Source organism: Panthera pardus, unplaced genomic scaffold (genome assembly GCF_024362965.1).
Source record: "Panthera pardus isolate Hobbes unplaced genomic scaffold, ASM2436296v1 HiC_scaffold_3, whole genome shotgun sequence".
NCBI classification, from domain to species: domain Eukaryota; kingdom Metazoa; phylum Chordata; class Mammalia; order Carnivora; family Felidae; genus Panthera; species Panthera pardus.
Genome location: NW_026526876.1, coordinates 30,360,939 through 30,386,809, shown reverse-complemented (window position 1 = coordinate 30,386,809; position 25,871 = coordinate 30,360,939). Strand labels below are relative to the sequence as shown.

At 45.3% G+C, this 25,871-nt stretch overlaps 2 protein-coding genes across 35 annotated transcripts in view; both read right to left on the bottom strand.

Moving 5' to 3' along the window:
• LOC109261897 (RAD52 motif-containing protein 1) overlaps window positions 1–22,750 on the bottom strand; it is a 104,589-nt gene extending 81,839 nt beyond the window's left edge. For 5 of the 33 annotated variants that reach the window (XR_008418614.1, XR_008418617.1, XR_008418615.1 and 2 more), the window contains exons 1-6: window positions 21,439–21,816; window positions 20,903–21,082; window positions 17,670–17,792; window positions 16,657–16,825; window positions 15,604–15,702; window positions 4,472–4,543 (exon numbers count right to left, since the gene is read on the bottom strand). Coding sequence is in view for 19 of the 33 variants with exons in the window: in XM_053892447.1 (XP_053748422.1) it covers window positions 4,472–4,543; window positions 6,811–10,115 (3,377 nt within the window). In the remaining 14 variants the exon portion in view is untranslated. Of the gene's footprint in view, window positions 1–4,471; window positions 4,568–6,810; window positions 10,155–11,259; window positions 11,381–11,430; window positions 11,680–12,018; window positions 12,105–15,532; window positions 15,703–16,656; window positions 16,826–17,669; window positions 17,793–20,902; window positions 21,083–21,438 lie in introns of those variants that run through there. The other 28 variants (XR_008418612.1, XM_053892444.1, XM_053892441.1 and 25 more) reach the window with 23 other exon arrangements.
• Window positions 22,751–23,155: 405 nt separating this feature from the next.
• The window catches only part of LOC128774181 (lysozyme-like protein 6), a 61,497-nt gene continuing 58,781 nt past the window's right edge, over window positions 23,156–25,871 (bottom strand). For both annotated transcript variants that reach the window (XM_053892483.1, XM_053892484.1), the window contains 2 exons: window positions 25,089–25,167; window positions 23,156–23,823 (listed from right to left, as the gene is read on the bottom strand). In XM_053892483.1, coding sequence (XP_053748458.1) covers window positions 23,754–23,823; window positions 25,089–25,167 — 149 coding nt within the window. In that variant the 3' untranslated portion in view covers window positions 23,156–23,753. The remainder of the gene's footprint in view (window positions 23,824–25,088; window positions 25,168–25,871) is intronic.

Below are 25,871 nucleotides of genomic sequence, written 5' to 3'. Positions count from 1 at the left end.
ATGATTAGAAAAGATACAATTAGAAAATCCACAACCTTGGCTCAAAGCCAAGGGAGTAGCTCTACAAACACTCCCCACCAGAAATGCCTTGGAGCCACCTACAGGGTGATTAGCTGGGATACTGCAGTAGGACCAAGGACAGCACATCAACCCCACATCCTTCCTCCTTGGATCTGGCAGCAAAGGGTGTTTTCTTCCAGGCAGGAGCCATTGGTGTTAGAAGGGGGCAGGGTCCAGAACCCTGGAGGAAGGGTATACACTCTGACTAGCCATTAGAAGTCACCTCCCACCTCTTCTTTAACTCTCAGGGGGACCTGTCACCAATAACAAGCCCCGTGGTTCATTTCACCTCTTCCTTAGGACCAGAAAACAGAAGCAAGTCAAATCTCAACTACAAAGATAAATTGCACTCAGGAATGACCAAATGGAGTGAGAAAGCCAATTCTATTCAGGACAGAAAATAAAAAACAGATATAACAGCTTATAGTCAATGACACAGTTAACAGAGAAAACACAAAAGGATTTGAGAATACCAACATTAATGGGGCACCTGCGTGGCTCAGTCGGTTAAGCATCCGACTTCGGCTCAGGTTGCAGTCCATGGGTTCAAGCCCTGCACTGGGCTCTGTGCTGAAGCTCAGAGCCTGGAGCCTGCTTCCGATTCTGTGTCTCCCTCTCTCTCTGCCCCTCCCCAACTTGCACTCTGTCTCTCTCTCTCTCTCTCTCTCTCTCTCTCAAAAATGAACAGTATAAAAAATTTAGAATAGCATCATTAATATATCCTCAGACAGAGGTAAACAGTACATCTAATAAAAAGAACCAACTCGAGATTATATGAATGAAAAGTATTATCATTAGTAAAAAACTCAGTCTATGAGCAGCAGAAACGGTCGTTGAATAAATTAGAAAACTTGAGAGATCTGGCCACTGATTTCTTACCAATACTTGAAATTCTATGTATTTATTATATTTACATATTTGTTTTTATATTATATATTTGTAAACCCCTTGACAAGTGGGATATTTGGTCAGTTTTGTTCTTGGGCTTATATCCCTGGCATGTAAAACAGTTCCTGGGACATAGGAGATGCTCCATAAATATTTGTTGAATGAATTCAGAAAGTGACAGGTATCAATTTGCAAATATACTACTTTTAATTAAAACAAATCATTCATTTATCATCATTTATGAGAATAAGTACAACTTCACAGGAAAACAAATGTCTTTCTCCACCTCCGCCCCAATTTGTGACTCAATCTTTTGAGACAAGAACCTTTTGAGAATTTCATAAAAGCTATGGAATGGACCCTTTCCCTAGAAAACTGCACTTTCTTGAATACGTGCAAAGGTGTACATGCGATTTCAATTTGCAGACCATCCCTTTAGGGCTCAGGTCCGTGAATAGAATGGACTGAATTTGTGGGTGCCAAACTTGGATGGAAAATAGAATCACATCTCTATTTTCACAAACCTCTAACTAGAATTAGCATTTCCTTCCATTATGAATGTAGGCAACAAACCACAGATTAGTGTAGTTAATTTGGTCCCCAGCAGAAATCAGATATTTTCATATCACATATTTGGCATGGATATCTCAAAATATCATTTATTCTCATCAGTACCTTGAAGTTATAATAGTTAGTAGGCGTACCATTATATTTTGTTATTTAATATTCTAACAGAAGCAGATTTATTGCTATATCACTAATCTTTTTAAAAATTTTTTGAAAACTCTATTTCCACATAATTTCCTTTTCCTATATATTTTAACTTATTATACATTTGAAAACATTATCCCAAGAACATAAGCTTCTGCAGATCATCGATACATATATAGAAGGGTGCCTGGGTGGCTCAGTCTGTTAAGTGTCCAACTTCAGCTCAGGTCATGATCTCACGGTTCGTGGGTTCGAGCCCCACATTGGGCTCTCTGCTGACAGATCAGAGCCTGGAGCCTGCTTCCAATTCTGTGTCTCCCTCTCTTTCTGCCCCTCCCCTGTTCATGCTCTGTCTCTCAGCAATAAATAAATGTTAAAAAAAATTTTTTTAAAAATTTGATATATAGAAAAAAAGGTTAAAAATCCTGCCCCAGGGGACTATTGACCCATAGTTAAAAACTTCTGTCTTACAAGGCATAACCCTCAAGCTGAATTAGAAATCATCAAATCTTGGGGCACCTGGGTGGCTCAGTTGGTTAAGTGTCTGACTTCGGCTCAAGTCATCATTTCACAGTTTGTGGGGTCGAGCCCCACATCAGGCTCTGTGCTGACAGCTCGGAGCCTAGAGCCTGCTTTGGACTCTGTGTCTCCCTCTCTCTCTGCCCCTTCCCTGCTCACTCACTCTCTCTCTCTCTCTCTCTCTCTCTCAAAAATAAATAAACATTTAAAAATTTTTTAAGAATCATCAAATCTTACCAGATTCATCTTCTAGTATATAAACTACCAAATACACGCTTTTCAAAAAATATTTTTTTAATTTCAGTTTATTTTTTTTAATAGGTAATATATATTTGCATGGCTCAGAATTCCAAAGGTATATAATACACAATTCAAAGTTTTTCTCCTACCCCTGTCCCTCAGCCTACCCACTCTCTCCACTCTCTCTTGTTCCTTGTGCCAAATTACTTTCATTTTTCTTACAAGTTTGGGAAATAAGATCTCCAAGTTAGATACTATCATGAGAAAATATAAACTATATATAGTATTTAAGAAATTCATAAAATTCATAAGAAAACAACTACCTTATTCTACCATTTGTCCCTTACCAGTAAGGTTATCAGACTAAGGGGCAGGGGGGAATCTACTTTAGGGGGATCATAATCCCTACATTTAGATTACTATGACTGTTATGTCTTTTATTATTAATTCAGAAGTCATTTATGACTTATCTACCCAAGTTGAACTAATGATATGACACACAATCTGTCATGAAAAATGCCAGTCAGTTACTTTGAGTATAATATTGTTTCCAAAATTACTTGTGTCTACACTGACTTTTTCTACAAATCAATTTAAAAAAAAAGATAACAACAAAATTGGCAAAGGACAGAAAATTCAGACAAGAAACACAAATGCCCAGGAAACATACAGAGATATTTAAATGTATACGTAATCAGAAAAATTCAAATTCAGAAGGGACCCATTTTATTCACCCACCAGATCAGCCAAGAAATGGAGAATATCCAAGAGTGGGAGGGTAGGAGGAAATGAATGCTGTCATGGTGTATGGATTGGTGTGTAAATTGGCACAACTTTTTTGAGGGCAATTAAAATTGTATATATCGACATCGTCTTCATCCCAACAGTTCCATTTCCAGGGATCTATTCTACAGAAATACCCACCCACGTACACAAAGATGCATGTATGAGGTGGTCCATGCAGCAATGCATGTAATAAGAAAACTGGACACAGCCTAAACATCCATCAAGAGGGGAATTACTAAATCGTTAATACACTCATACTATGGAATATTATGCAGCAGCTTGCATGGATGGGGTAACCCTCTATGTACTGGAAGAAAAAAAGTCTAAGACATACCACGAAGCAAAAGAATCGAGTTGTAGGATGTTACAATTTATGTAAAAAAAAGATAAGAAAATCACACAACAAACCTATTTTGCTGTAAATATGTATGTAGGCAAATGCATGGAAAAAGGTCTGGAAGGATATATACTAAATCCAGAGTAGTGGCTATCCCAGCAGTGGGGGGATTAGAACATAAGGCAGGTGTTCACTGTATCTGTTATTTCATCAAAAAAAATTTTTTTAATGTTTATTTATTTTTGAGACAGAGAGAGAGAGGGAATGAATGAGCAGGAGAGGGGCAGAGAGAGAGGGAGACAGAATCCGAAGCAGGCTCCAGGCTCTGAGCTGTCAACACAGAGCCCAACGTGGGGCTTGAACCCACGAACCGTTGAGATTATGACCTGAGCCGAAGTTGGACACTTAACCGAATAAGCCCCCCAGGCCCCCCTGTTATTTCATTTTTATATATTGAGACTATAATCACGTATTCCTTGTATAATGGAAAATAAGTTGAAATTGATTCTAATTTTAAAGGGAACCTGCCAAATTTAATTTTTAAAATAAACACAGATGGGGCGCCTGGGTGGCTCAGTCGGTTAAGCGGCCGACTTCAGCTCAGGTCATGATCTCACGGTCCGTGAGTTCGAGCCCTGCGTCGGGCTCTGTGCTGACAGCTCAGAGCCTGGAGCCTGTTTCAGATTCTGTGTCTCCCTCTATCTGACCCTCCCCCGTTCATGCTCTGTCTCTCTCTGTTTCAAAAATAAATAAACGTTAAAAAAAAAAATTAACACAGAATTGCAATCGGTAGAGGTCGAGTTGGGATATGGAAGGGGAAACACCTTTCCTCAGAGCTACTGACTTCAAAGTTCTGGACCAAGAAGGACCTTAGAATGCAGTTAGTTTTTTGGTTTTTTTTGTATTCGTATTTGGAGAGAATATACTCACAGTTTCTCAGCCCAACGGTATCCCTTCCATACATTTTCATCAATGTGAGAAATAGAGTTTCCTTGGAAATTTCTGTGAAGAAACACAGTTCAGATCCTTGAATAGGTAGGAAAGGAATGAACAGAATAAATAAAAGAATCACTGGCAACCTTGTGGGGAATATTCCAATGCAGTAAATGCCAACTTTCTCATTTCCGCGGCTATCAGCATCCCAGGTGGTGCAATTAATAAAGAGATAGCGTGGGGCCACTGGCACAAACAAGCCAGCTCCTTAGAACCTGAACTTCCTATTTGTTCCATTCCTTGGGTAGATAACGCCTGTTAATTACTCTGGAGATAAGTATTTTTTTTCCCCAAATCACTTATGTGTCTAAAATGGTTCCTTCCACAAATGAATGAGAAAATAATAATTCAACGAAAAAAATGGTAAAAAATTTACCATTATCAGCAAACAAATGTAAAGAAGCCCTCTACTGAAACCTCTCTAGGTGTTAGAAGGATAAGGGAAGTTAGAAATTAGAATAACTAACATGGAAAGATTTCTTAGACATATTGTATAGGGAAAAGCAACAAATCACTGGGCAAGGAATTAAAAAGTATCCCCTCATTAGGAAATTAGGAAAAAATGCAAAGGAAAGAGATGGGAAGGAAGGACACACACCAAAAAGGTGACAGGAGTTATCTTATGAGTGGTAGGGAGGGTGGGGTGGGATTTTCACGTTTTATCCTCTATACCTGTGACATTAAAAACAAAAAAAAGTATCCATGATAATTCATGTATCCATGAATTACACATGTTTAAGAGAAGCTATTAAATGCCTGAGGTTCAGTTTCAACCGCTAACTCTGCGTATGACTTTGAATCTTTACCTTTAGTTTTGTCCTCTTCCCTCAGCAACAGCTTACCTGGTCAGTTTATATACACATTTTTTTCAGGGGAGTCAGGAATAAATTCAAAACAGATACCCATCTGCCCATGTGCCTGGTGGACATTTCCAGTCAACCTGAAGCCTTCTGGTTGCTCTGTGTTCCCTGGTAAAAGATGCCTCAACTTCCATCATTCTCCTTATCTGGGACAGAAGTTTCAGAGTAATATCTGAGTTTTCTCTTTCCCGTGCACACCCCACCCGCGACTGTCATCAGTTAGTCTATCTTGTCACTTCCTCCTTTGCAGTGCTCTCAAGGCTTTTCTTTCTACTCTTTTCAGCCACTCTGAGTCGGCCCCTTGTTACTTTATTCCCAGGTTTTGTTAGAACATTCTATCTGGTCTCGCTGGATCAAGCTCTCCTCTCCAGATCGGCCTATATGGGGAACTGAAAATAATCCTGTTTCAGCGGTCTGTATATCTCATGCTTGAAAACTTTCAATGGCTCTCTATAACTCAGAATCTAACGTTCAAACCTCTCTAGCTGATAGTCAAGGTTTCTCGTAATTGGATCTTTAACTGCTTAACCTAATTCTTAATTCCTGATCATTCCTGCAGCCGTGCCTTTGCCTAGACTTATACCCATTTTTTCTCTATTTAACACATCAGAGCCACTCTTTAAGTCTCAGCTAAAGTGTTAGCTTATCCATGCAGCTCTCCCTGACCTCCATACTCCGCTGATTACAGAGTCTGCTGAATTCCAACACCCATGGTACCTCTTTTAGTACTTAATTACATGCCACCTCCCTTTTTATGACCATTTCCTTTCTTCCCACCTGTCATTTCATGTTCTGAAGACGATTTCATCCTAGTGTGGCGCCCATAGTACTTACTCTTGGGTTGGGCCCAAACTGAGTACTGTATGTGGAAGGCCGGGCGTCAAAGATGAGGTCTGGGGAATCAAAATAATAACAGCTAACACTCATATTTTGCCAGGCACTGATCCAAGTGCTTCATATGTATTACCTCATCTAGATCTCACCATAATCCCATGAGATGGTAACTATCATAATTTCCATTTCACAGAAAAGGAAACTGAGTCACAAAGCTAATAGATGACAGACCTCGGCCCAAACGCAGGCAATCTAGTTCCAGAATCTCTACTCTTCACTACTCTGTTGTATCCTATTATAGAGGATGGAGCAAAAATGGGAGAGTAGAGGTTAAGGAATGAAATAATGGGGCTAAAAATTGGATAAGGAAAAAGAATAAGGACAATTACAAGTAAAAGATTGGAGAAGGGCGAACAGTAGTAAAAAGGAAAATGAAGATAAGGGATAGTTGACAAAGAAAAGGTAAAAACAGAAAGTCAGTCAACGTGGTTGGGGAGATGAGGAAGGCCCAGGACGACATTGAGGAAGAGACTGCCATGTCAAGCAGGAGGCAGAGAACAAACAAGTAAAGGCGATTCTTACAAGATGGTGAAGGTGCCGTTGTAGGTGTCGGGCTCCAGCACGGGCACTCTGCGGAGCCTCTGCTGTAGGCTGAGACCAACACACGACAGTGTCTCCTCTTTGCAGGTACAGCGCTCACATATTTTGAGGTCTGTGGTGGCATTCTGTTCTGGTTGCCAAGTTAAAGTTGTGTATGCCTTTTCTGAGGTATAGTTTACAAAATGCACCACAGGATGTTGAGTTGTTGGAGGAAAACCTGTCTCAAATGACTCTGGTTGCTGACTTACAGGAATTTCTAGGTCCATAGGTGGAACCGTGACTTCAGTCAGGTTTCGATGTTGACTCTGAACCTGTTTTGGATGTGCAAGTGTCACCTCAAGGTCCTTTGGGGGAGGAGTTGTAGTCTTCTTCAGGGTTGTCGAATGTTCAGCCTCTGTAATAGGTTCTGGAGTTATAGTAAGCTCCACACGACGAAATGGGATGATGGGTGATGCTGGATGCTGACCTTGATCCTTACTTGGAGTTGGAACTGTCACTTCCTGCTGGAATGGATATTGAACTACAACCTCCTTAGGTGGCTCTGGAGGCTGAGTTGGGGTGTCTCGCATGGTTGGAGAAGGTTCAGTCTCCACACTGGATCCTGCAGTTACAGTAAGTTCCAGGTCCATAGGTGGAACTGTGACTTCAGTCAGGTTTGGATGCTGACTCTGAACCTGCTCTGGATGTGCAAGTGTCACCTCAAGGTCCTTTGGAGGAGGAGCTGTAGTCTCCTTCACGGGTGTAGAATGTTCAGCCTCTGTAGTAGGTTCTGGAGTTATGGTAAGCCCCAAGTCCACACGATGAGCTGTGACACTGGGCAATGTTGGTTGCTGACCTTGATCCTTACTTGGAGTAGGAACTGTCACTTCCTGTTGGGACGGATACTGAACAACCTCCTTAGGTGGCTCTGGAGGCTGGGTTGGGGTCTCTTGCATGGTTAGAGAAGGTTCAGTCTCTGTAGTGGATTCTGGAGTTACGGTAAGCCCTGGGTCCAAAGGTTTAACTGTGACTTTAGTTAAGGTTGGATGCTGAATGTGCTCTGAATGTGGAAATGTCACCTCAAGGTCCTTTGGAGGAGCGGTAGTCTGCTGCAGGGCTGAGGAATGTTTAACATCCGTAGTGGGTTCTGTAGTTACAGTAAGCACCAAGTCCAAAGGCTGAACTGTTACATTAGGTGGCGATGGATGACGAGCTTGATCCAGACCTGGAGTTGGAACTGTCACCTCCTGAAACAGTGGAGGCTGAACTACAACCTCCTTAGGTGGCTCTGAAGGGTGACCTGGGATCTCTTGCGTGGTTGCAGTTTCAACCTCTGTAGTGGGTTCTGGAGTTATGGTCAGTTCCAGGTCTAAAGGCTGAACTCTGACTTCAGTCAAATTTGGATGCTGAGCCTGGACCTGCTCTGGATGTGGAGGTGTCACCTCAGTGTCCTCTGGAGGAGCTAGAGTCTGCTGCATGATTGTAGACTGCTCAGCCTCCACAGTAGGTTCTGGAGTTACAGTAAGCTCCAGGTCAGCAGGCTGAACAGTAACATTGGGCAAGTTTGGATGCTGAGCTTGCTCTTGTCCTAGAGGTGGAACTGTCACCTCATTATGGACTGGAGGTTGTGCTACAACCTCCTCAGGTGGCTCTGGAGGCTGAACTGGGGCCTCCTGCTGGGCTGGAGGAGTTTCTGCCTCCTTAGAGGGCTCCGGAGGTTGAGTTGGAGACTGCTGCAGAATTGGAGATGGTTCTACCTTCTCAGGGGCCTCTGAAGGCTGAGCTTGTACCTCCTGTTGTGTTAGAGAAGGTTCTATCTCCTTAAGTGGCTCGAGAGGTAGAGATAGGGTTTCCTGCTGGACTGGAGATGGTTCCACCTTCTCAGGAGGGTCTGAAGGCTGAGGTGGGGCCTCCTGCTGTGTGGAAGGTTCTACCTCCTTAGGGGGCTCAGGGGATACAACTGGGGCTCCCTGCTGAGTTGGAAAAGATTCTGCCTCATTACCGGGCTCTGAAGGCTGAGCTGGGGGCTCCTGAGGTGTGGGAGAAGGTTCCACCTCCTTAGGGGGCTCAGGGGATATAGCTGGGGACTCCTGGAGGACTGGAAACTGAGCTGGGGCCACCTGCTGGGTTGAAGATTCAACCTCCTCAGGGGTCTGTGGATGCTGAGCTGGGGACTCCTCCTGGGTTGTAGGTGGTTCACTCCCCTCGGAGGCCTGTGGGTGCTGACCCTGGCCCTCCTCCTGGAGAGGGGAAGGTTCACCCTCTTCCTGGGCCTCTGGAAGCTGAGTCGGGGCCTCCTCCTGGGTTGAGGATGATTCACCCTCCTCAGGGGCCTGTGATTGCTGAGCTAGGGCCTCCTGCTGGGTTGTAGAAGGTTCAACTTCTCCAGGATATTCTGGATACTGAACTGGGGTCTCCTGCTGTGTTGGAAGTTTCTCCTGTGTGGTAGATTCTGGAGATTGCGTTGGAGTCTCCTGTTGAACTGGCAAAGATTCAACCTCAGGGGACTGTGGAGGCAGAGTTGGGGCTTCATGCTGGGTTTCAAAAGGTTCCACATTAAGAGGCACTGAGGGCTGAGCTATAGTCTCGTGCCGAACTGCAGAAGGTCCCACCTCTGTAGTGGGTTCTGCAGTCATGGTAAGCTGCACATCTGGAGGTTTCAAACTGACATCGGGCAGGTTTAAATGTTGATCATGGTAGTGACCTGGAGGTGAAACTGTCATCTTATGATGCCATAGAGGTTGAGCTGGGTGCTCCTGCTGGGTTGGAGAAGGTTCCACCTCCCTGAAAGGCAGCTCTGGAGGCTGAGCTGGTTGCTCTTGCAGGGTTGCAGAAGATTCTATCTCCCCTGGAGACTGAGCTGGAGTCTCCTGCTGGGTTGAAGATTCTGCCTCATTAAGGAGCTCTGCAAGCTGAGCTAAGGCCTCCTCCTGGGTTGGAGAAAGTTCAGCTTCTCCAAAACGGTCTGGAAGCTGAGCTGGGGGTTCCTGTTTGCTTAGAGAAGGCTTACCTTCCTCAGGAGGCACTGAAGGCTGAGCTGGGGTCTCCTGCTGCCTTAGAGAAGGATCAATCACCCCAGGAGGCTCGGAAGGCTGACCTGGGGTCTCCTGCTCACTTGAAGGCTCAACCTCCTCTGGAGGCTTACCCGAGGTCTCTTGCTGGGTTAGAGAAAGTTCTGCTTCCTCAGTATGTTCAAGAGGCTGAGGTGGGGCCTCTTGCTGGGCTATAGAAGATTCAACACCTTTATCAGGCCCTGGAGTTGTGGTAAATTCCACATCTAAAGGCTTACCTATAACCCTGGGAAACATTAAATAATCTGGATACTGACCTAGAGGTAGAGATGTCACCTCATCACTTACTGCAAGTTGAGTTAAATACTCGATAGGGAACTCTGGAACTAGAGTTGGGGCCTCCTGCTGGACTGGAGTAGGTTCAACCTCCTCGAGGCGCTCTGCAGGCTGAGGAGGGGCCTCCTGCTGGACTGGGGTAGGTTCAACCTCCTCGAGGCGCTCTGCAGGCTGAGCAGGGGCCTCCTGCTGGACTGGGGTAGGTCCAGCCTCCTCAGGGTGTTCCGCAGGCTGAGTTAGAGTTATGGTAAGATCCAGAGGTTTAACAGTGACATTGGGGAAGCTTGGCTTCTGAGCTTCACTCTGACTTGGAGATAGCACATTTACTTCATGATGTGCTAACAGTTGAGATATGATGTCCTTAGATGGCTCTGGAGGCTGAGCAGGGGCCTCCTGGGGGGTTGGAGAAGGTTCCACTTCCTCGGGGGCCTCTGTAGGGTGAGCTGAGGCTTCCTGCTGGACTGAAGAAGGTTCGACCTCTTCAGGGGTACTTGAAGGCTCAGCTGGGGCCTCTTGTGGGTTTGCTGAATTTCCATCCTTAAGGGACTCTGGATGCTGAGATGGAGCCTCCTGCTCAAGTAGAGATGTTTCTGTCTCTTCAGAGGGCTCTGGATGCTGAGCCTGAGCCTCCCCTTGGGGCAAAAAAGATTCAGCTTCCTCAGGGGACTCTAGATGATTTGGGGTCTTCTGCAAGGGTGGAGAAATTTCAGCCTCCTCAGAGAAGTTTGGAAGTTGATCTGGTCCCCCTGGGAAACCCATAGGTAGGTTCTCCTCAGGATACAGGAGACCCATATTGGAATCTAAATAATCATCCTGCAGCTGTTGTTGTAGGTGCTCTTTATTTGCAAATTGGTTTGGAGTTCTAACAACTTTGGCAAGCCTTCGATGCTGAGCTAGATCTTTCTTCAGGTTTAGGGGTGAAACAATAAACTTTGTTGGCTTTGAACTCTGACTATCCAGAGATGGAACAAGTATTTCAAATGACTGGTGATCTTCGGCCTGATCTAAACCTACAGTTTTAGTCTTACTTTTGAGTTGAGGAGGCGGAGCTATGGTCTGATTCTGATCCCAACCTGGCACTGGAACCACCTCTGGGAGCCTTTGATGCTGGGTTAGCTGGTCATTCAGATCCTCATCTGGCCCTGGGGGTAGCTCACCAAACGAATCCGTGTCCAGGAATGGAACCAAAGTCTCGGTCAACTCCTTAGGCGGGGCCAACATCTGGGCTGGAGCAGAGGACCCCGGGTAATTAAAGCCCCCCGGCTCAGCTGGGGGTGTAAGTGCCTGTGGCGATTCGGGCGGGGGATCAGAGGAGCGAGAAGACCAGGGCTCAGCCGCCTCCAGGGGGTCGGAAGTCAGCTGGGCAGGGTCCAGGGCCCACTCCGGAGGCTGAGCTGCCTGGACCAGCAGCCACAACGGTTGCCACATAAAGAGAAGCAGTGGGGCCAACAGGCGCAGCCGGGACATGACACGCGGAGGCTCCGGGGCGCAGCGACCCAGGCGAGTGGGGTACTGGCGCCGGGCCCTGAGCGGGAGCCAAACCATTATGGCAGCCCCGTGATGCGCGCGCACACCTTTAGCAACTGCGCGCCCCTCCCCCGCCAACGTCCCACCCTTTATGACATCTTTATTTATGCCACCTTTATTAGCTCCCTGGAGATGGGTTCCGCACCACCAGAGCGGGCCCTTTTCCCAGAATCACTTGGGGCCCAGGCCTCCCTCCACCCTGCAAAGGCCACCACTCCCCCCCCCCCCCATCTATCTAGCATGATAGAGCTAATGCCAAAGTCTTCCAAATTCTGCTGGTTGCTTTACATTATGGCTACAGTGGCTATGTCACCCTTGAACTTTAATCTCCACATACTTGAATTAAATCCTGCAGCTCGTCTGCAGTACTGGCATCTGTGATCTCTTCACAGGGTCTGTATTCCACAGCTATTTTACCACTTTCTGAAATAAAGTGAATAAGGATTGGAAAAAAAAAAAAAAAGAGGGCGCCTGGATGGCTCAGTCAGTTAAGCGTCTGACTTCAGCTTAGGTCATGATCTCATGGTTCATGAGTTCAAGCCCCATACTGGGGTCTCTGCTGTAAGCACTAGAGCCCACTTCAGATCCTCTGTCCCCCTCTCTCCGCCTCTCCCCTGCTTACTCTCTCAAAAATAAACCTTTAAAAAATAAATAAAGTTAACAAGATCAATTCAGAATTTTCCTTGTTCTAAAACTAGCTGTATACAATGATAGCACCCAATAACTAGACATTCTTTTTATTTATAAAAGCAGAAAATAAAAGCATTTCCCTAGAAGTTTTCTCATCTCACACTTCAGTTTTTAATCATAACTATGTGTGAAAAAATACACATGAAGTTAACAACTGTGTGGTTCAAAAATGCTATCATCTTAAGAGATAGGAACTAAGGAATAATGACACAGGAAGTTAAAACTATGGAAACAACAATGTTCAAAATCAGATGACTAGACAGTAAGGCATTAGGTAGAGGTCAGTGTGAGTTCTGGAATAGAGACCATGGACTATAGCTGATACTTCATGTTAGAAACAAGGCAAGTGTCTACTCCCCGGAAACAAAATCCCACCAGATACGATGAACAATGCTTTGGAGGGAGGGGGAGGGGGAGGGGGAGGGAGAGAATGCGCTTGGACAGTTTATTGGCAGAAATGGCCCATGTCCCTTATAGACAATACAATTCCCCTCAAGGCAAAGTACAGCTACAACATTTTGATCGTGTACAAGGGATACCATAGCATGTTAGGGAGAGGTCAGCAACCCAAAGGTTTAGTTTGGTTCTTAAAGGTTGTTACTCAGAATTGACAGCTAATGGAGATTCTACCTGATGACCAGGGAAGTCAACTTTCACTGCAAGAGCTGTCCAGGCTGGAAGCCTGAGACCAATCCAGGGTCAACTCTTATGGGCAAATAAGGCCTCTGAAACTTAGCTAGGATTTCTCAGTCTCTAAGCCTGCAAGACTGTGAAGCGGCGAGGGCGGGGTGGGGGGGGGGGCAATTGGTTGGGGACCCGTTACTAATTATAAAATTCCCTTGGAGCACAGCCTGTAACATTCACACCATCGTAGAACTCAATAGAGAACACAATCGATGCTATTCAATAGCCTGACCACTTTCAAGGTTCACAAAAATATAGCTGACCCTAATATAAGAATCATATTCATGGCACAAAAACAGACACATAGACCAATGGAATAGAATAGAAACCCCAGAACTAGACCCACAAACGTATGGCCAACTCATCTTTGACAAAGCAGGAAAGAACATCCAATGGAAAAAAGACAGTCTCTTTAACAAATGGTGCTGGGAGAACTGGACAGCAACATGCAGAAGGTTGAAACTAGACCACTTTCTCACACCATTCATAAAAATAAACTCAAAATGGATAAAGGACCTGAATGTGAGACAGGAAACCACCAAAACCCTAGAGGAGAAAGCAGGAAAAGACCTCTCTGACCTCAGCCGTAGCAATCTCTTACTCGACACATCCCCAAAGGCAAGGGAATTAAAAGCAAAAGTGAACTACTGGGGCCTTATGAAGATAAAAAGCTGCTGCACAGCAAAGGAAACAACCAACAAAACTAAAAGGCAACCAACGGAATGGGAAAAGATATTTGCAAATGACATATCGGACAAAGGGCTAGTATCCAAAATCTATAAAGAGCTCACCAAACTCCACACCCGAAAAACAAATAACCCAGTGAAGAAATGGGCAGAAAACATGAATAGACACTTCTCTAAAGAAGACATCCGGATGGCCAACAGGCACATGAAAAGATGTTCAACGTCGCTCCTTATCAGGGAAATACAAATCAAAACCACACTCGGATATCACCTCACGCCAGTCAGAGTGGCCAAAATGAAGAAATCAGGAGACTATAGATGCTGGAGAGGATGCGGAGAAACGGGAACCCTCTTGCACTGTTGGTGGGAATGCAAATTGGTGCAGCCGCTCTGGAAAGCAGTGTGGAGGTTCCTCAGAAAATTAAAAATAGACCTACCCTATGACCAGCACTAGCACTGCTAGGAATTTACCCAAGGGATACAGGAGTACTGATGCATAGGGGCACTTGTACCCCAATGTTGATAGCAGCACTCTCAACAATAGCCAAATTATGGAAAGAGCCTAAATGTCCATCAACTGATGAATGGACAAAGAAATTGTGGTTTATATACACAATGGAATACTACGTGGCAATGAGAAAGAATGAAATATGGCCCTTTGTAGCACCGTGGATGGAACTGGAGAGTGTGATGCTAAGTGAAATAAGCCATACAGAGAAAGACAGATACCATATGGTTTCACTCTTATGTGGATCCTGAGAGACTTAACAGAAACCCATCGGGGAGGGGAAGGAAAAAAAAAAAAAAAAAAGAGGTTAGAGTGGGAGAGAGCCAAAGCATAAGAGACTGTTAAAAACTGAGAACAAACTGAGGGTTGATGGGGGGTGGGAGGGAGGGTAGGGTGGGTGATGGGTATTGAGGAGGGCACCTTTTGGGATGAGCACTGGGTGTTGTATGGAAACCAATTTGACAATAAATTTCATATATTAAAAAAAAAAAAAAAAAAAGAATCATATTCACCCAATAGGTCAGTGCCAAAAACAAAAACTGAAGCTGAATTGATTCCAAAAACATAATCTTATAAATTCTCCAACAGGAAAACGATGATAACAAGTGAACATATTTTCTCTGCTTACCATGTTTCAGGGATAGTTTTAAACTTTTCCATCATCTCATTTGCTCTTACAATTCATCCCCCATGAGGTGAGTTGAATTATTACCTTTACTTGGCAGATAGAGAAATTGCAGCTTAGAGAGATTACATACTTCAAATCTGACTATAAAACCTAAAACTGCATAAGAAATCTAGGAGACAGAGCTAAGATTCAACACCAGATGTCTAAAGCTTCAAAGTTTATTTTTTTTATTATTTATTTTGAGAGAGAGAGCACATGGCATGTGAGAGTCAGGGAGAGGCAGAGAGAGAGGTAGGGAAAGAATCCCAAGCGAGCTCCACGCTGTCAGCACAGAGCCCGACACGGGGCTCAATCTCACACATCGTGAGATCATGACCTGAGCTGAAATCAACAGTTGGACGCTTAACTGACTGAGCCACACAGGTGCCCCCAAAGCTTATACTCACAATAGTATTCTGTGTTATGAGCAAACAATCAAGAAAGAAGACTGGGTCAAACACTTTCTGTGTGGACAGAGGTAAGTCACTGTATATCTATATACTGGGGACAAAAATATTTGTGGTCATTTTTCTCACAGATGCCACAAAGAACAAATTTGACACTACCGCTTTGAAAGCATTTGGTGAATAAAAGAATATGAAGTGTTTTCATCCAATTAACTTTTCAAAATGAGTTTATTTGCTCGTTGAAACTGATGTACTGTAAGGACAATCAAATAAGTCTTACCTAAAATCACAATCAACAGCTTCTGGAATGCATCTGACACAGCCTTCTGAATAGCAAGCTTCTGGGTTGTCCTCCTTTTCATAAGAAATGATAATGGCCCTGCATCCAACCAAAACAAATGGATTTAACATGCCTATCTGAATGATAACTGATTTGGGGGTTATATGTGTAAAAGTGAAAATACATCCATGATTCGTAGTTCATTATCTGAGCAAGTAAGGGCAGGCACAACACAAGGTTGAATGACTCTGCTGTAGGTATATCCTGGCAGGGCACATTTTTACTGCCCTGATCTACTCCAGAAGTTTCGGAAGTACCAAAAGGGAGACACAAGCCAAGAAAGTGGCACAGATCTCACATCGCTCGTAGATTTCAAATGGACAAGCTGAAACTATAGTTTCAGACCCTACTGCAGACCCTACTCTCCTGTGCATCAAGGGCTGGAGTCACATGGGGAGAAGGGTTCGGTGGTAGTGCACGTGACCGCCTGGTCTCTTCCCGGGCATCACCCAAGGGAGCCTTACTCCCTTAGCCTTGCTAACAGCCCTGCCCCTCCCTGAAAACCCTAAGCCTAAGTGCTGTAGACACTGGGAAAAAACACAGTACCAATGGGAATACCTTTTCTAGGCATCTGTATTTGACTCTTTACACTCCAGCCCTTTTATAGGAGGCAAAGGACTCAACATCTACCCAAGAGTTTGTTTAAATCTTTAGATGATTACTTTGCTGGGATAACTGCAGGCTGCAAGAGATATGTATTTGAAGGACTATTTTAGCACAAGGCGAATTCTTAACCAAAAATGGGAAAAACATTACTTCCCTCCTCCTAAACTTCTTGGCAGAAAGTCAGCTTTAGAATTTTAAAGTTAAAGGTTCCTTCAGGTATTGCCTGAGATAAAAGCCTGTACTGTAGGCCAGAAAAACTCTGCCTAGGGCTTTAGGAGCTTAGCAAAGGGGAGGGCTGGATGATGTATCTGAAAAGATGAGTTTTTAGAAAGAAAGAGGGATTCTGCCTCCCCTCCACCCCCACCCCCACCTCCACTGTAAACAGACCTTCCTCCAGGTCATCCAAAGTCTCCTCGGCCATGCCAGCTCCGGGACTCCGGCACTCATAGGATGGCAACACCACCTCTAAAGCACAGAAGAATTTCAGGCTCTGCTTCTGAAGTGGTGGCACAGTATCTTCATTTGCCCTTTCTTCAAGGTCAGAAAGATCCTGAAGCTGTTAGGATTTTATTATTATTTTTTTTATGTTTATTTTTGACAGAGAGAGAGAGAGAGAGAGAGAGAGAGAGAGAGAGTGCATGAGCAGGGGAGGGGCAGAGAGAGAGGGAGACACAGAATCCGAAACAGGCTCCAGGCTCTGAGCTGCCAGCACAGAGCCCCACGCGGGGCTCGAACTCACAGACCGTGAGATCATGACCTGAGCCGAAGTCGGACGCTCAACTGACTGAGCCACCCAGGCACCCCGAGCTGTTAGGATTTTAAATGGAAGGTCCTTCCTTGGATCTGAATGTAAGCTTCAAGATGTTTTGTTATTAAAAACAAAACCAGCGGCGCCTGGGTGGCTCAGTTGGGTAAACTTCCGACTTCGGCTCATGTCGTGATCTCACTGTTCATGGGTTCGGGACCCGCGTCGAGCTCTGTGCTGACAGCTCAGAGCTTGGAGCCTGCTTCCGATTCTGTCTCTCCCTCTCTTTCTGCCCCTCCCCAGCTTGCAATCTGCCTCTCTCTCTCTAAAAAAAAAAAAAAAAAAAAAAAAAAATGCAACTAAACTCCAGCAATCCCAGCCCACAATGGAGGTATCCTATAGCTTCAAAATCAAGTAAGACTTACAAATGGATGAAGACAATTGGTTTTTATTATACACCATACAAATACTGGAGAAGATTATGGACAACACCACCCAAGTTACTGAGATTATTATGAATTCTCGGTGGCAGGCTCAGGTACTTCCAGTTAGAGGCCTCTCACATCTCCCCACAACCCAGTTTTCTCCTTTCTGAAGTCCAGAATTTCAGTGTTGAAATGATTCTAATTAGTCAGAGAAAATCTATAAAGTTTACCTTGATGATCCTTTTTGACCATCCATTGAAACCAAAGTAATAATTTGCCAGTTCTTGGCACTGGGAGCTGTTTAGGGCAAGGGCCTGATGTTGAACCGCCTTATGTTTGGTGCCAAGACGAACCTAAAGACATAAGAAATGGACCTGAAAATATCATAACCTGACACAGAGGCTTCCTTTGGATACACCTGAGATTTATCAATACCTATTTCATAGAGAGGTTGTGAAGCTCAAACTGGAAACATTTTAAGAAATCAGCTCCTAATAAACCCTAAATAAATGCTAGGTACTATTTTTACGCTATAGACTTTGATGCCTCATTTCCAGGGCCCTTGATTAATCGGCTTTCCGTGATCTCTGATATTGAAAGTGATGATGAAAGCAACTAAGGAAGCCCTCTGGAAGCAAATTATAGGGCTGTAGGTAAGCGAGGGAAGTAAACTTTTTGCTGTCTCATCCCGTAGCTCCTGTTTGAGAATATGACCTCAAGAGCAGATAACATGGACCTGAGTAGGACCTGAATCAGCAGCACCCACCCCCCGCAAGTTACTAACCCCCGTTAGAAGAAGGAATATACATACTTCTGTAAATTTTATAAGCAAATAAAACAATAAGAGGTTCATTTGCCTTAATAAGCTTCTTTGAGAATGCAAATACCTCCAGTGTTAACTCTCTAAATAACTTACACGCTACAGTGTATTTCTTACATCCTCTAGTTCTTTTTTAAATGTCTATTTCAAGTGGGGTGTAGTATATTCGTATATTCATAAAAATTCAAATAATTCAAATAAAGTCAAAGTATTATTAACTCTTTATTGATTTGTTTGTGCAACGTCCTCTATCACTAGTTTATCAGTTCCTTAAGTGCTTGAAGGAACCATATTCTATTCTTTTCTCATTCCTAGAATCAAGCACAGGTCTATGGATTAAGTGAATGAATGAGTAGATGAAAAAGTGAAATTACTTTCTCCAACTGAAGCTGCCTGCTAGGAAGGAGAAATGAAGATGAACTTTTAAATGTTGAGTGCTACAGCACAGGCTAATGGTGAGGCAGAGTGGAGCTGTTCTGGACAACCAGGAAGCTTCAGAAGGGCCTCGAGCCCCTGAGTGGTAGAGACAGTTGTCACCTTAGATAACCTTGCCACAGTTCTTGCTGGCAACCGTTTTCCTTCATGCTACTGAAAAAAAGCTCTCAGATGCCTTAGGCCTTTCCTTGATTTTACTGTAAGATGTTATTCTTGGGGCGTCTGGGTGGCTCAGTCTGTTGGGCATCCGACTGTAGCTCAGGTCATGATTCTCACAGTTTGTGAGTTCGAGCCCCGTGTCAGGCTCTGTGCTGACAACTCACAGCCTGGAGTCTGCTTCCGATTAGGTGTCTCCCTCTCTCTCTGCCCCTCACCTGCTCATGCTTTGACTCTGTCTCTCAAAAATAAACATTAGGGGCGCCTGGGTGGCTTGGTCGGTTAAGCGTCCGACTTCGGCTCAGATCATGATCTCACGGCCTGTGAGTTCGAGCCCCGCGTCGGGCTCTGTGCTGACAGCTCAGGGCCTGGAGCCCGTTTCAGATTCTGTGTCTCCCTCTCTCTCTCTGCCCCTCCCCTGTTCATGCTCTGTCTCTCTCTGTCTCATAAATAAATAAATGTTAAAAAAAATTTTTTTTAAATAAACATTAAAAAAAATTTTTTTTAAATAAACATTAAAAAAAATTTTTTAATATGTTCTTTTTAAATATGTATTTATAAAAGGTAAACAAACAAACAAAAACAACCAGAAACTATGTGTACTTGCCAAAGTATAAAGGAACACATAAGTAAATTGGGCAACAATTTCAGTAGGCGGCGGGGGTGGGGGTGGTGGTGGGGGTGGTGGTGGTGGTGGTGGTGGTAACCCAAGGCTCTGTGTTAAATAAATAAAGAAATTTAATATGAATGCTCTCTCCTGTCAGCTATATATTGACTTTGGGCTTTATGCTGTGAAATCTCAAAATCCATTTGTGAAATGGTCTTAATGTCCAATGAGAGAAAAACACCTCATTACTCACAACTGATACAAAGTAATTATTTCATAATCTGTGATAGCTGAGTGGCTGGGTGACATCTTCACAGGCTAGAAGCTTGCAAACTCAGGAATGCCTGACAGGTGATCATTTCAATCATAGGGAGTGGAGCCAGGATTGAAGACAGTGTTGAACAAGTGGAGACAGTATACTCAGACATTTGAGAAGGATTCTTAGATTCGATCCAGATTAAATCAGTAAGGAAGGGCATATGGGTAAGAATAGGCAGTCGAGTCCGTAGGAAGTAGCTAGATTAAGAAGCCAGTTAGACAAAGCTGATGAAAACATACAATTATAAAGTGAAAGGTTTGGCAATCTAAGCCTCACTCAACTTATTCAAAGGAATTGACATGGCCCTTGATAAGGACATGGTGATTGAATTGAGGCACATAATGAAATATAATTCTGGGGCTCTGGGAAAGCAAAATAGACAGCATGTTGGTATGGAATAAAGTTTCTGTGGTGTATTAAAGAATGTTTTAACCATTTTCCCGGGAGTTGAAGGGAGTTCTGAATAGGCAGCTTGAGAGTGATGACGACGATAATGACGATGAAGCATCCTTTATAATACAACTGATGAAAGAGTTTGTCATTTTATATCCACATAATAGAGGGGGGCCTGGGTGGCTCAGTCGGTTAAGCGTCCGACTTCAGCTCAGGTCATGATCTCAGGATTCATGAGTTCGAGCCCCACATCGGGTTCTGAGCTGACAGCTCAAAGCCTAGAAGTCTGCTTCTGATTCTGTGTCTCCCTCTTTCTCTTCCCCTTCCCTGCTCATGCCCTGTTTCTCAAAACTGAATAAAAACGTTATTAAAATTTTTTTTAATCCCCATAATAGTAAACAGAAACAAGACTTCTTGTGAAGCTTTGTTAAATTAAGGGGCACCAAAAAATGACACAGGGTTGAACATCAGTAAGTTTGGGCTTGACCTCTCCCTTCCAGTTACTGTCATGAACCTTAAGTAAGTCACTTAACTATCCTGAGTTCGAGTTTCTTCATCTGAAAACAAAACAAACATAACAAAACAACCAAAAAACCCAGGGAAACCGGAGGATCAGTGTAGCAATGCATCTAAAAGCATGCTGTAAACCACAGTGGTATACCAACGCTGGTCTGTTATTGCTGAATTCAACACTTCGTCCCAGTGGTGTTAGGAATTTCCTACTTGGACCCACCTTCACTGGAGAATTCTGAAAAAGCTGCTTCTGGTCGCATGCCTTTTGGGCTCTGTGAGCATCCCTTGCTGAGTAAAACTTGATGATGGCGTAGAAACCAGGACGGGCCACTGCAGCGTTCGGGAAGACTCGGACCGAAAACAGAAGGCCAAACTGGGAGAATACTGCGAACAGAGAATGCTGTGGGGTGGTCCCACGCCAAGTAAGTGCATGAAATTTCACGCCCAGCAAACAAAACTGCCTTCTATTCCCTAAGCCCTCCTGCACACGCAACCCAAAGCACTTCTCGTTTCGTTGAAAAGATTTCCCTTTGAAATCCCGGGATTCGAGAAGCATTAGAAGGCAACATGTGCCGGCTGTTGAGAGTTACCTCTCAAAAATCTGTCGGGGCTGAGACTGCAAAGCTCCCCTCTAGAACTAAGATTCCTCTCGGCGGAGACTACAAGGCGCGCGAGGTGCTCAAGGCCAGACTCAGACTCCCAGTCACGGGGAGGTGGGGGTGTCTCCCTCCCTCCCTCCCTCCTGGCCCGGCTCACATGCAAGGCCTCGGCCGTGGGTCCAGAACTCAGCTCCCACACCAGCAAGGTTTTGTCACTCTCGGTGGGAACCGTAAAAGAGACCAATTCCGCCATCCTACCACCAAGGAGCAGGCGCGACTAAGGTTTGAGTGGCACGGCGCCTGCGCAAGGCGCGCCCGCGCGTTTTAAAAAGGGGCTGGTACGAGGGGCGGGGCCAGCTCGCCGCGGGGTGGGGCGGGGGCTGTCCCCCGGACCTCTCCTTCGCCCCTCCCGCTCTGGGGCGGGTCTCTGCCTCTACTTCCCCTCCCGCAGCTCCATTGTCTCAATGTCGTAGAATTTAGTGCTTCTAGTCAAGTGTATTTAAAAAAAAAATTTTTTTTAATATTTATTTATTTTTGAGAGACAGAGTGCAAGCAGCGGAGAATCAGACACACACACACAGAATCCGAAGCAGGCTCCAGGCTGTCAGCACAGAGCCCCAAGCAGGGCTCAAACTCACAAACTGTGAGATCACGACCTGGGCTGAAGTCGGACGCTTAACCGACTGAGCCACCCAGGCACCGTTAGTCAAGTGTATTTTTACAGTAGGGTCTAAAGGGTGAGCTTACAGGATCCCTGGGTGTGGACACTTTTATGGCAGCCTTCTTCCTCTTCACTCCGGGAGAAGATTTAGACTACTAGCAGTTAGTAAGTTACCTACTGAACTTAAAAATTTGGATTTCTCTACGTTGTGTGGGCAATGACCACTAAAGATGCAATCCTTTGGCTTAAGAATGTTTTCATGAATGTTAAATATACAAATCAAACTATAACTCATTAAGCCATTAATGAAATCCTTAAAAAGCATTCCCTGATTTCCCTACGTGATTTTGATGAATTGGTGTACGTGTGTGCTTGTTGGGGTGAGATGATGTGGGAGTTTGGCAAGCAGGGTAAGAAGGAGAGATAAATTTGAAAAAACCAAAGAGTGAGGCCAGGTAGGGCACCAATATTGGAGCTCATGGTGCTTGTGCAGAAGGGCCGCTCTCGGCATCCAAATAGCTATTTTGAGGACTAACACACTGAGAGGGAAAGTAGGTCCTAATGATCCTTATTTTAATCCTAGAATGTCTGAGCCAGAAGGAGCCTTACAAAACAAGTCTCCTGAGGTTTCTAAGCAGTGGCCTTCAGACTGCTGCTGGTCTGTGGTGAAGGTTTCACCAGTCCTTGCCAAAGCAAGAAAAGGTAATATAAGCAGGGTTAAAAAAAATATTTTCATAAAACGAAATCCATTCCATTATCCTATAAATCTGACCCTCATTTAAAAAATTATTTTAATATTATTCATTTTTGAGAGCATGCATGTGCGAATGGGGGAGGGGCAGAGAGAGAGCGGGAGACACGGACTCCGAAGCGGCCTCCAGGCTCTGAGCTGTCGGCACAGAGCCCCTCGCCGGCGCTCAGACCCACAAACCGCAAGATCATGACCTGAGCCGAAGACCGACGGTCAACCAACTGAGCCACCCGGGCACCCTGACCTTCATTTTTCATGCTGAAAACTGTTTTATGAGGAGATGCTGATAGAGGATAGTTGTTGTGATTCATACTCTTTCTAGGGCATTAAAATAAAAAGTTGGACATGTTAACATGGCCTTAACTTTTTTCGTGCTTTACTGGTCTGTGAAATCCAAAACTCTGGGAACCACTCAAATGTCAAACCTCTCACTTCAGAGCTGAAGCAGTTAAGGCTGAGAAGTAGGGACAGCAGTGGCCCAGGTGGGACAGTTTATTCAGGCAGTTCCGATTGTAGCCACAGGTAGAACATTCCTCCAACTGCCCCTTTTCTGTCTTTGCGTTGTCATTTTGCAGGTTCAACTCCACGTCAGCACCGTGTATTCGTTGTATGTATCCACTCATTCGCTGTAGCCAGTGTTCGTGTATGTCGCTGCTTCTCCAGGCAGATGGTGAACACCTCAAGAACAATAGTTATGATTTACCTTCCTTCTTCTAGTGCCCACCACCCTCCTGCCATACTAGGTACTCGAAGATATCTGGAATGAAAAATGAAGAAATCAACACATTCTTTGCACAAGGAATGCTTTAATAATTCCCCAAATATAACAACTTCTTCACTGTGGTCCTCTCTTGGTTCGCGAATGACAGTCAGGAACCAGGGGCCTGGGCCTGGATGGGTGCAAGGAGAAAGCCCTAGAAAACCATTTATTCCTGGGGCTCCGGTCAGTCCTTTTTGAACATGGGAAGGAAAGCAAATAACGTGAAGTGGAGGCAAGAGGAAGAAGACATGAAGAATCCCCAGGCGAGAAGAGGAACGCTGGAATGACTCCACGCCTGTCTCATTCCTTGTGACACCCCGTCATCCAGTAGGAGAGTGGCCGGCCCGCACAGTGCAACCTCCATGCCACCCTGTGGAGAGAAGAAGGCTGGGTTCTTGCTTCCTACTTAGTAGCTCCTTCTCCACATCCATGACCCAGCACTTAGTGAACGCACGGCACAGCACGGCAATGCACGGAACCCCCTTCACCGCTCGCTCTCTGGTCTGTCCCCCCGTGGCCCCTCTGAGCCTTCCTTTAAATTTCTCTTATCTGTGGTGTTTGGCTCCTCCCCCCGTCCAGCATGCCCCCACGTTTTCAAATCCTCCTCTGGCCCCGAAGGGGGAGTGCACCATTTTACAAGGCTGAGAGTCACTAAACAAACAGAAAGATAAATACATACATAAATAAATAAATAACCAATCCGTCAATCTCAGGGGCAACTATCGACTCTCCCTCCAGAGAGGGTCATCCCTAGTAGCCGTCAGCGTCTCTCCCGCATGGTGTTCTTAGAGTAGACAAGGCACTTAACCCCCTCCTTCCTCACAGACACCTGTAGAGGCAACTTATCTGTCTATCTATCTATGTATCTATCTATCTATCTCCAATTTGAAGCTCAGAAAAGTGAAGCAACCATTGCACTGTCTACCACTGGGAAGCTGACAGCTTTGGGGGTATTTGCTCAGCTGAGGAGCTACGCACCTTTTATAGAAAATGTTGCTGCGAATTATGGAGAGGGCCAGCCCCACCCCCCACCCGTGGCCAGCATGATGGTGCTGCTTAACTGGTCCCACACCTACAGCTCATTGAACCGCTCGGGGATGATGGGTCCAAGCTGAGCCAATCAGATTCTCTATCCCAGCCCCTTGGACTCTGGGGCTGAGACTAGCCAGTCTCCGTGACTGCTCAGAACATTAGCCCGTTAACTTGGGGGCAGCCACAGTCTGTCCTCTGGAATGGGGAGCAGAATATACTGCTCTACAAAGAAAGTAGTGAAGGAAATGCACGAGGAGGCAGAAACTTGTCAGGAAAGCCACACTGACAGTTCCCAGCTCCGCCTCCGTTCTCTTCCAGAGAAGAGACCCCTTGGGTAAGCTCGGTGAGACACCTTGTCCCCTCCGAAGCCATCTCCCTCAGCTAACTCAAGTTCCTTTGCTACTGTGCCCAAAACAGTTTTAATACAACATCAGAGAAAGACCCAGATCCCAAGTCTTGTAAGTCCCAGTTCCAAGCCGCGCCGCTCTCCCCCATTTTTCTAGATGGTTAGAAGGGGTGGAGTCCTTGCCTCCTGTCCCCTCCTGTCACTACATCCTTCTTGGGGCTCTGCCTGCTGACTTAGTCCCACAGTGACCTCCTCACCAGTTCTTCATTCCCCCTGCTCCAGACACAATCTTTTTCACACAGTTGATGGTTGAGAGAAGATCGGGGCTCAGCAGTTCTGAAGGGGAGACAGAGAATACCTGTGAGAACACAGAGGACAGTCCCAGAGACTGAGGCAGACACCGGCTCTCCCCGCCCCCCAGGGGCTGAGTCCTTCCAGATTAGGCAAGGGCTCCCTCCCAGAGGCCCATGGAGATATCCCTACGATGGCTGCTAGAGGTCAAGGGTGGCTAGGGGTGGGGGCAGGAGGGGCAGGAGTAAATGTATGTTTACTACCACACATCCTAGCTAGGGTACATGCTGGTTCGCGCCACGTTTGAGGGTTTCTAGGGAAAGGAAATGTCAAAACAGGCAGCACAGAGGCCGAGGTAAACCTTGCCTAATGAGAGAGGCTCTTCAGGTGAAGAGTGCAGGGATGTTGATCAGAGTACGAAAGAGGGAGTAAGGGGCAAAGTCATGGACCTGTGGAGCCTCCACGAGTGGCTCTGAGGTGGGGAGTTTGCCCTTGGCCTCGAATCAATCAGGCCATTGACCAAAGTCAGGACTTGATGGTTAGAGCTGAGCCTTCAGGGCCACCAGTCTGGCATTCAGCACTGGTTCTATGAGCCTCAGTTTGCTCGTCTGTAAAGCGGGGATCATAATAGTTTCCGCCGCATGAGAAGCTGGCATGTGAAGTGCTCAGCATACAACACACTCTCGCTAAATGTTGGCCGCTGCTGTCCTCTGTTACTGGGTGTGCAGAGCCTTTCTGGAGCCTGCACC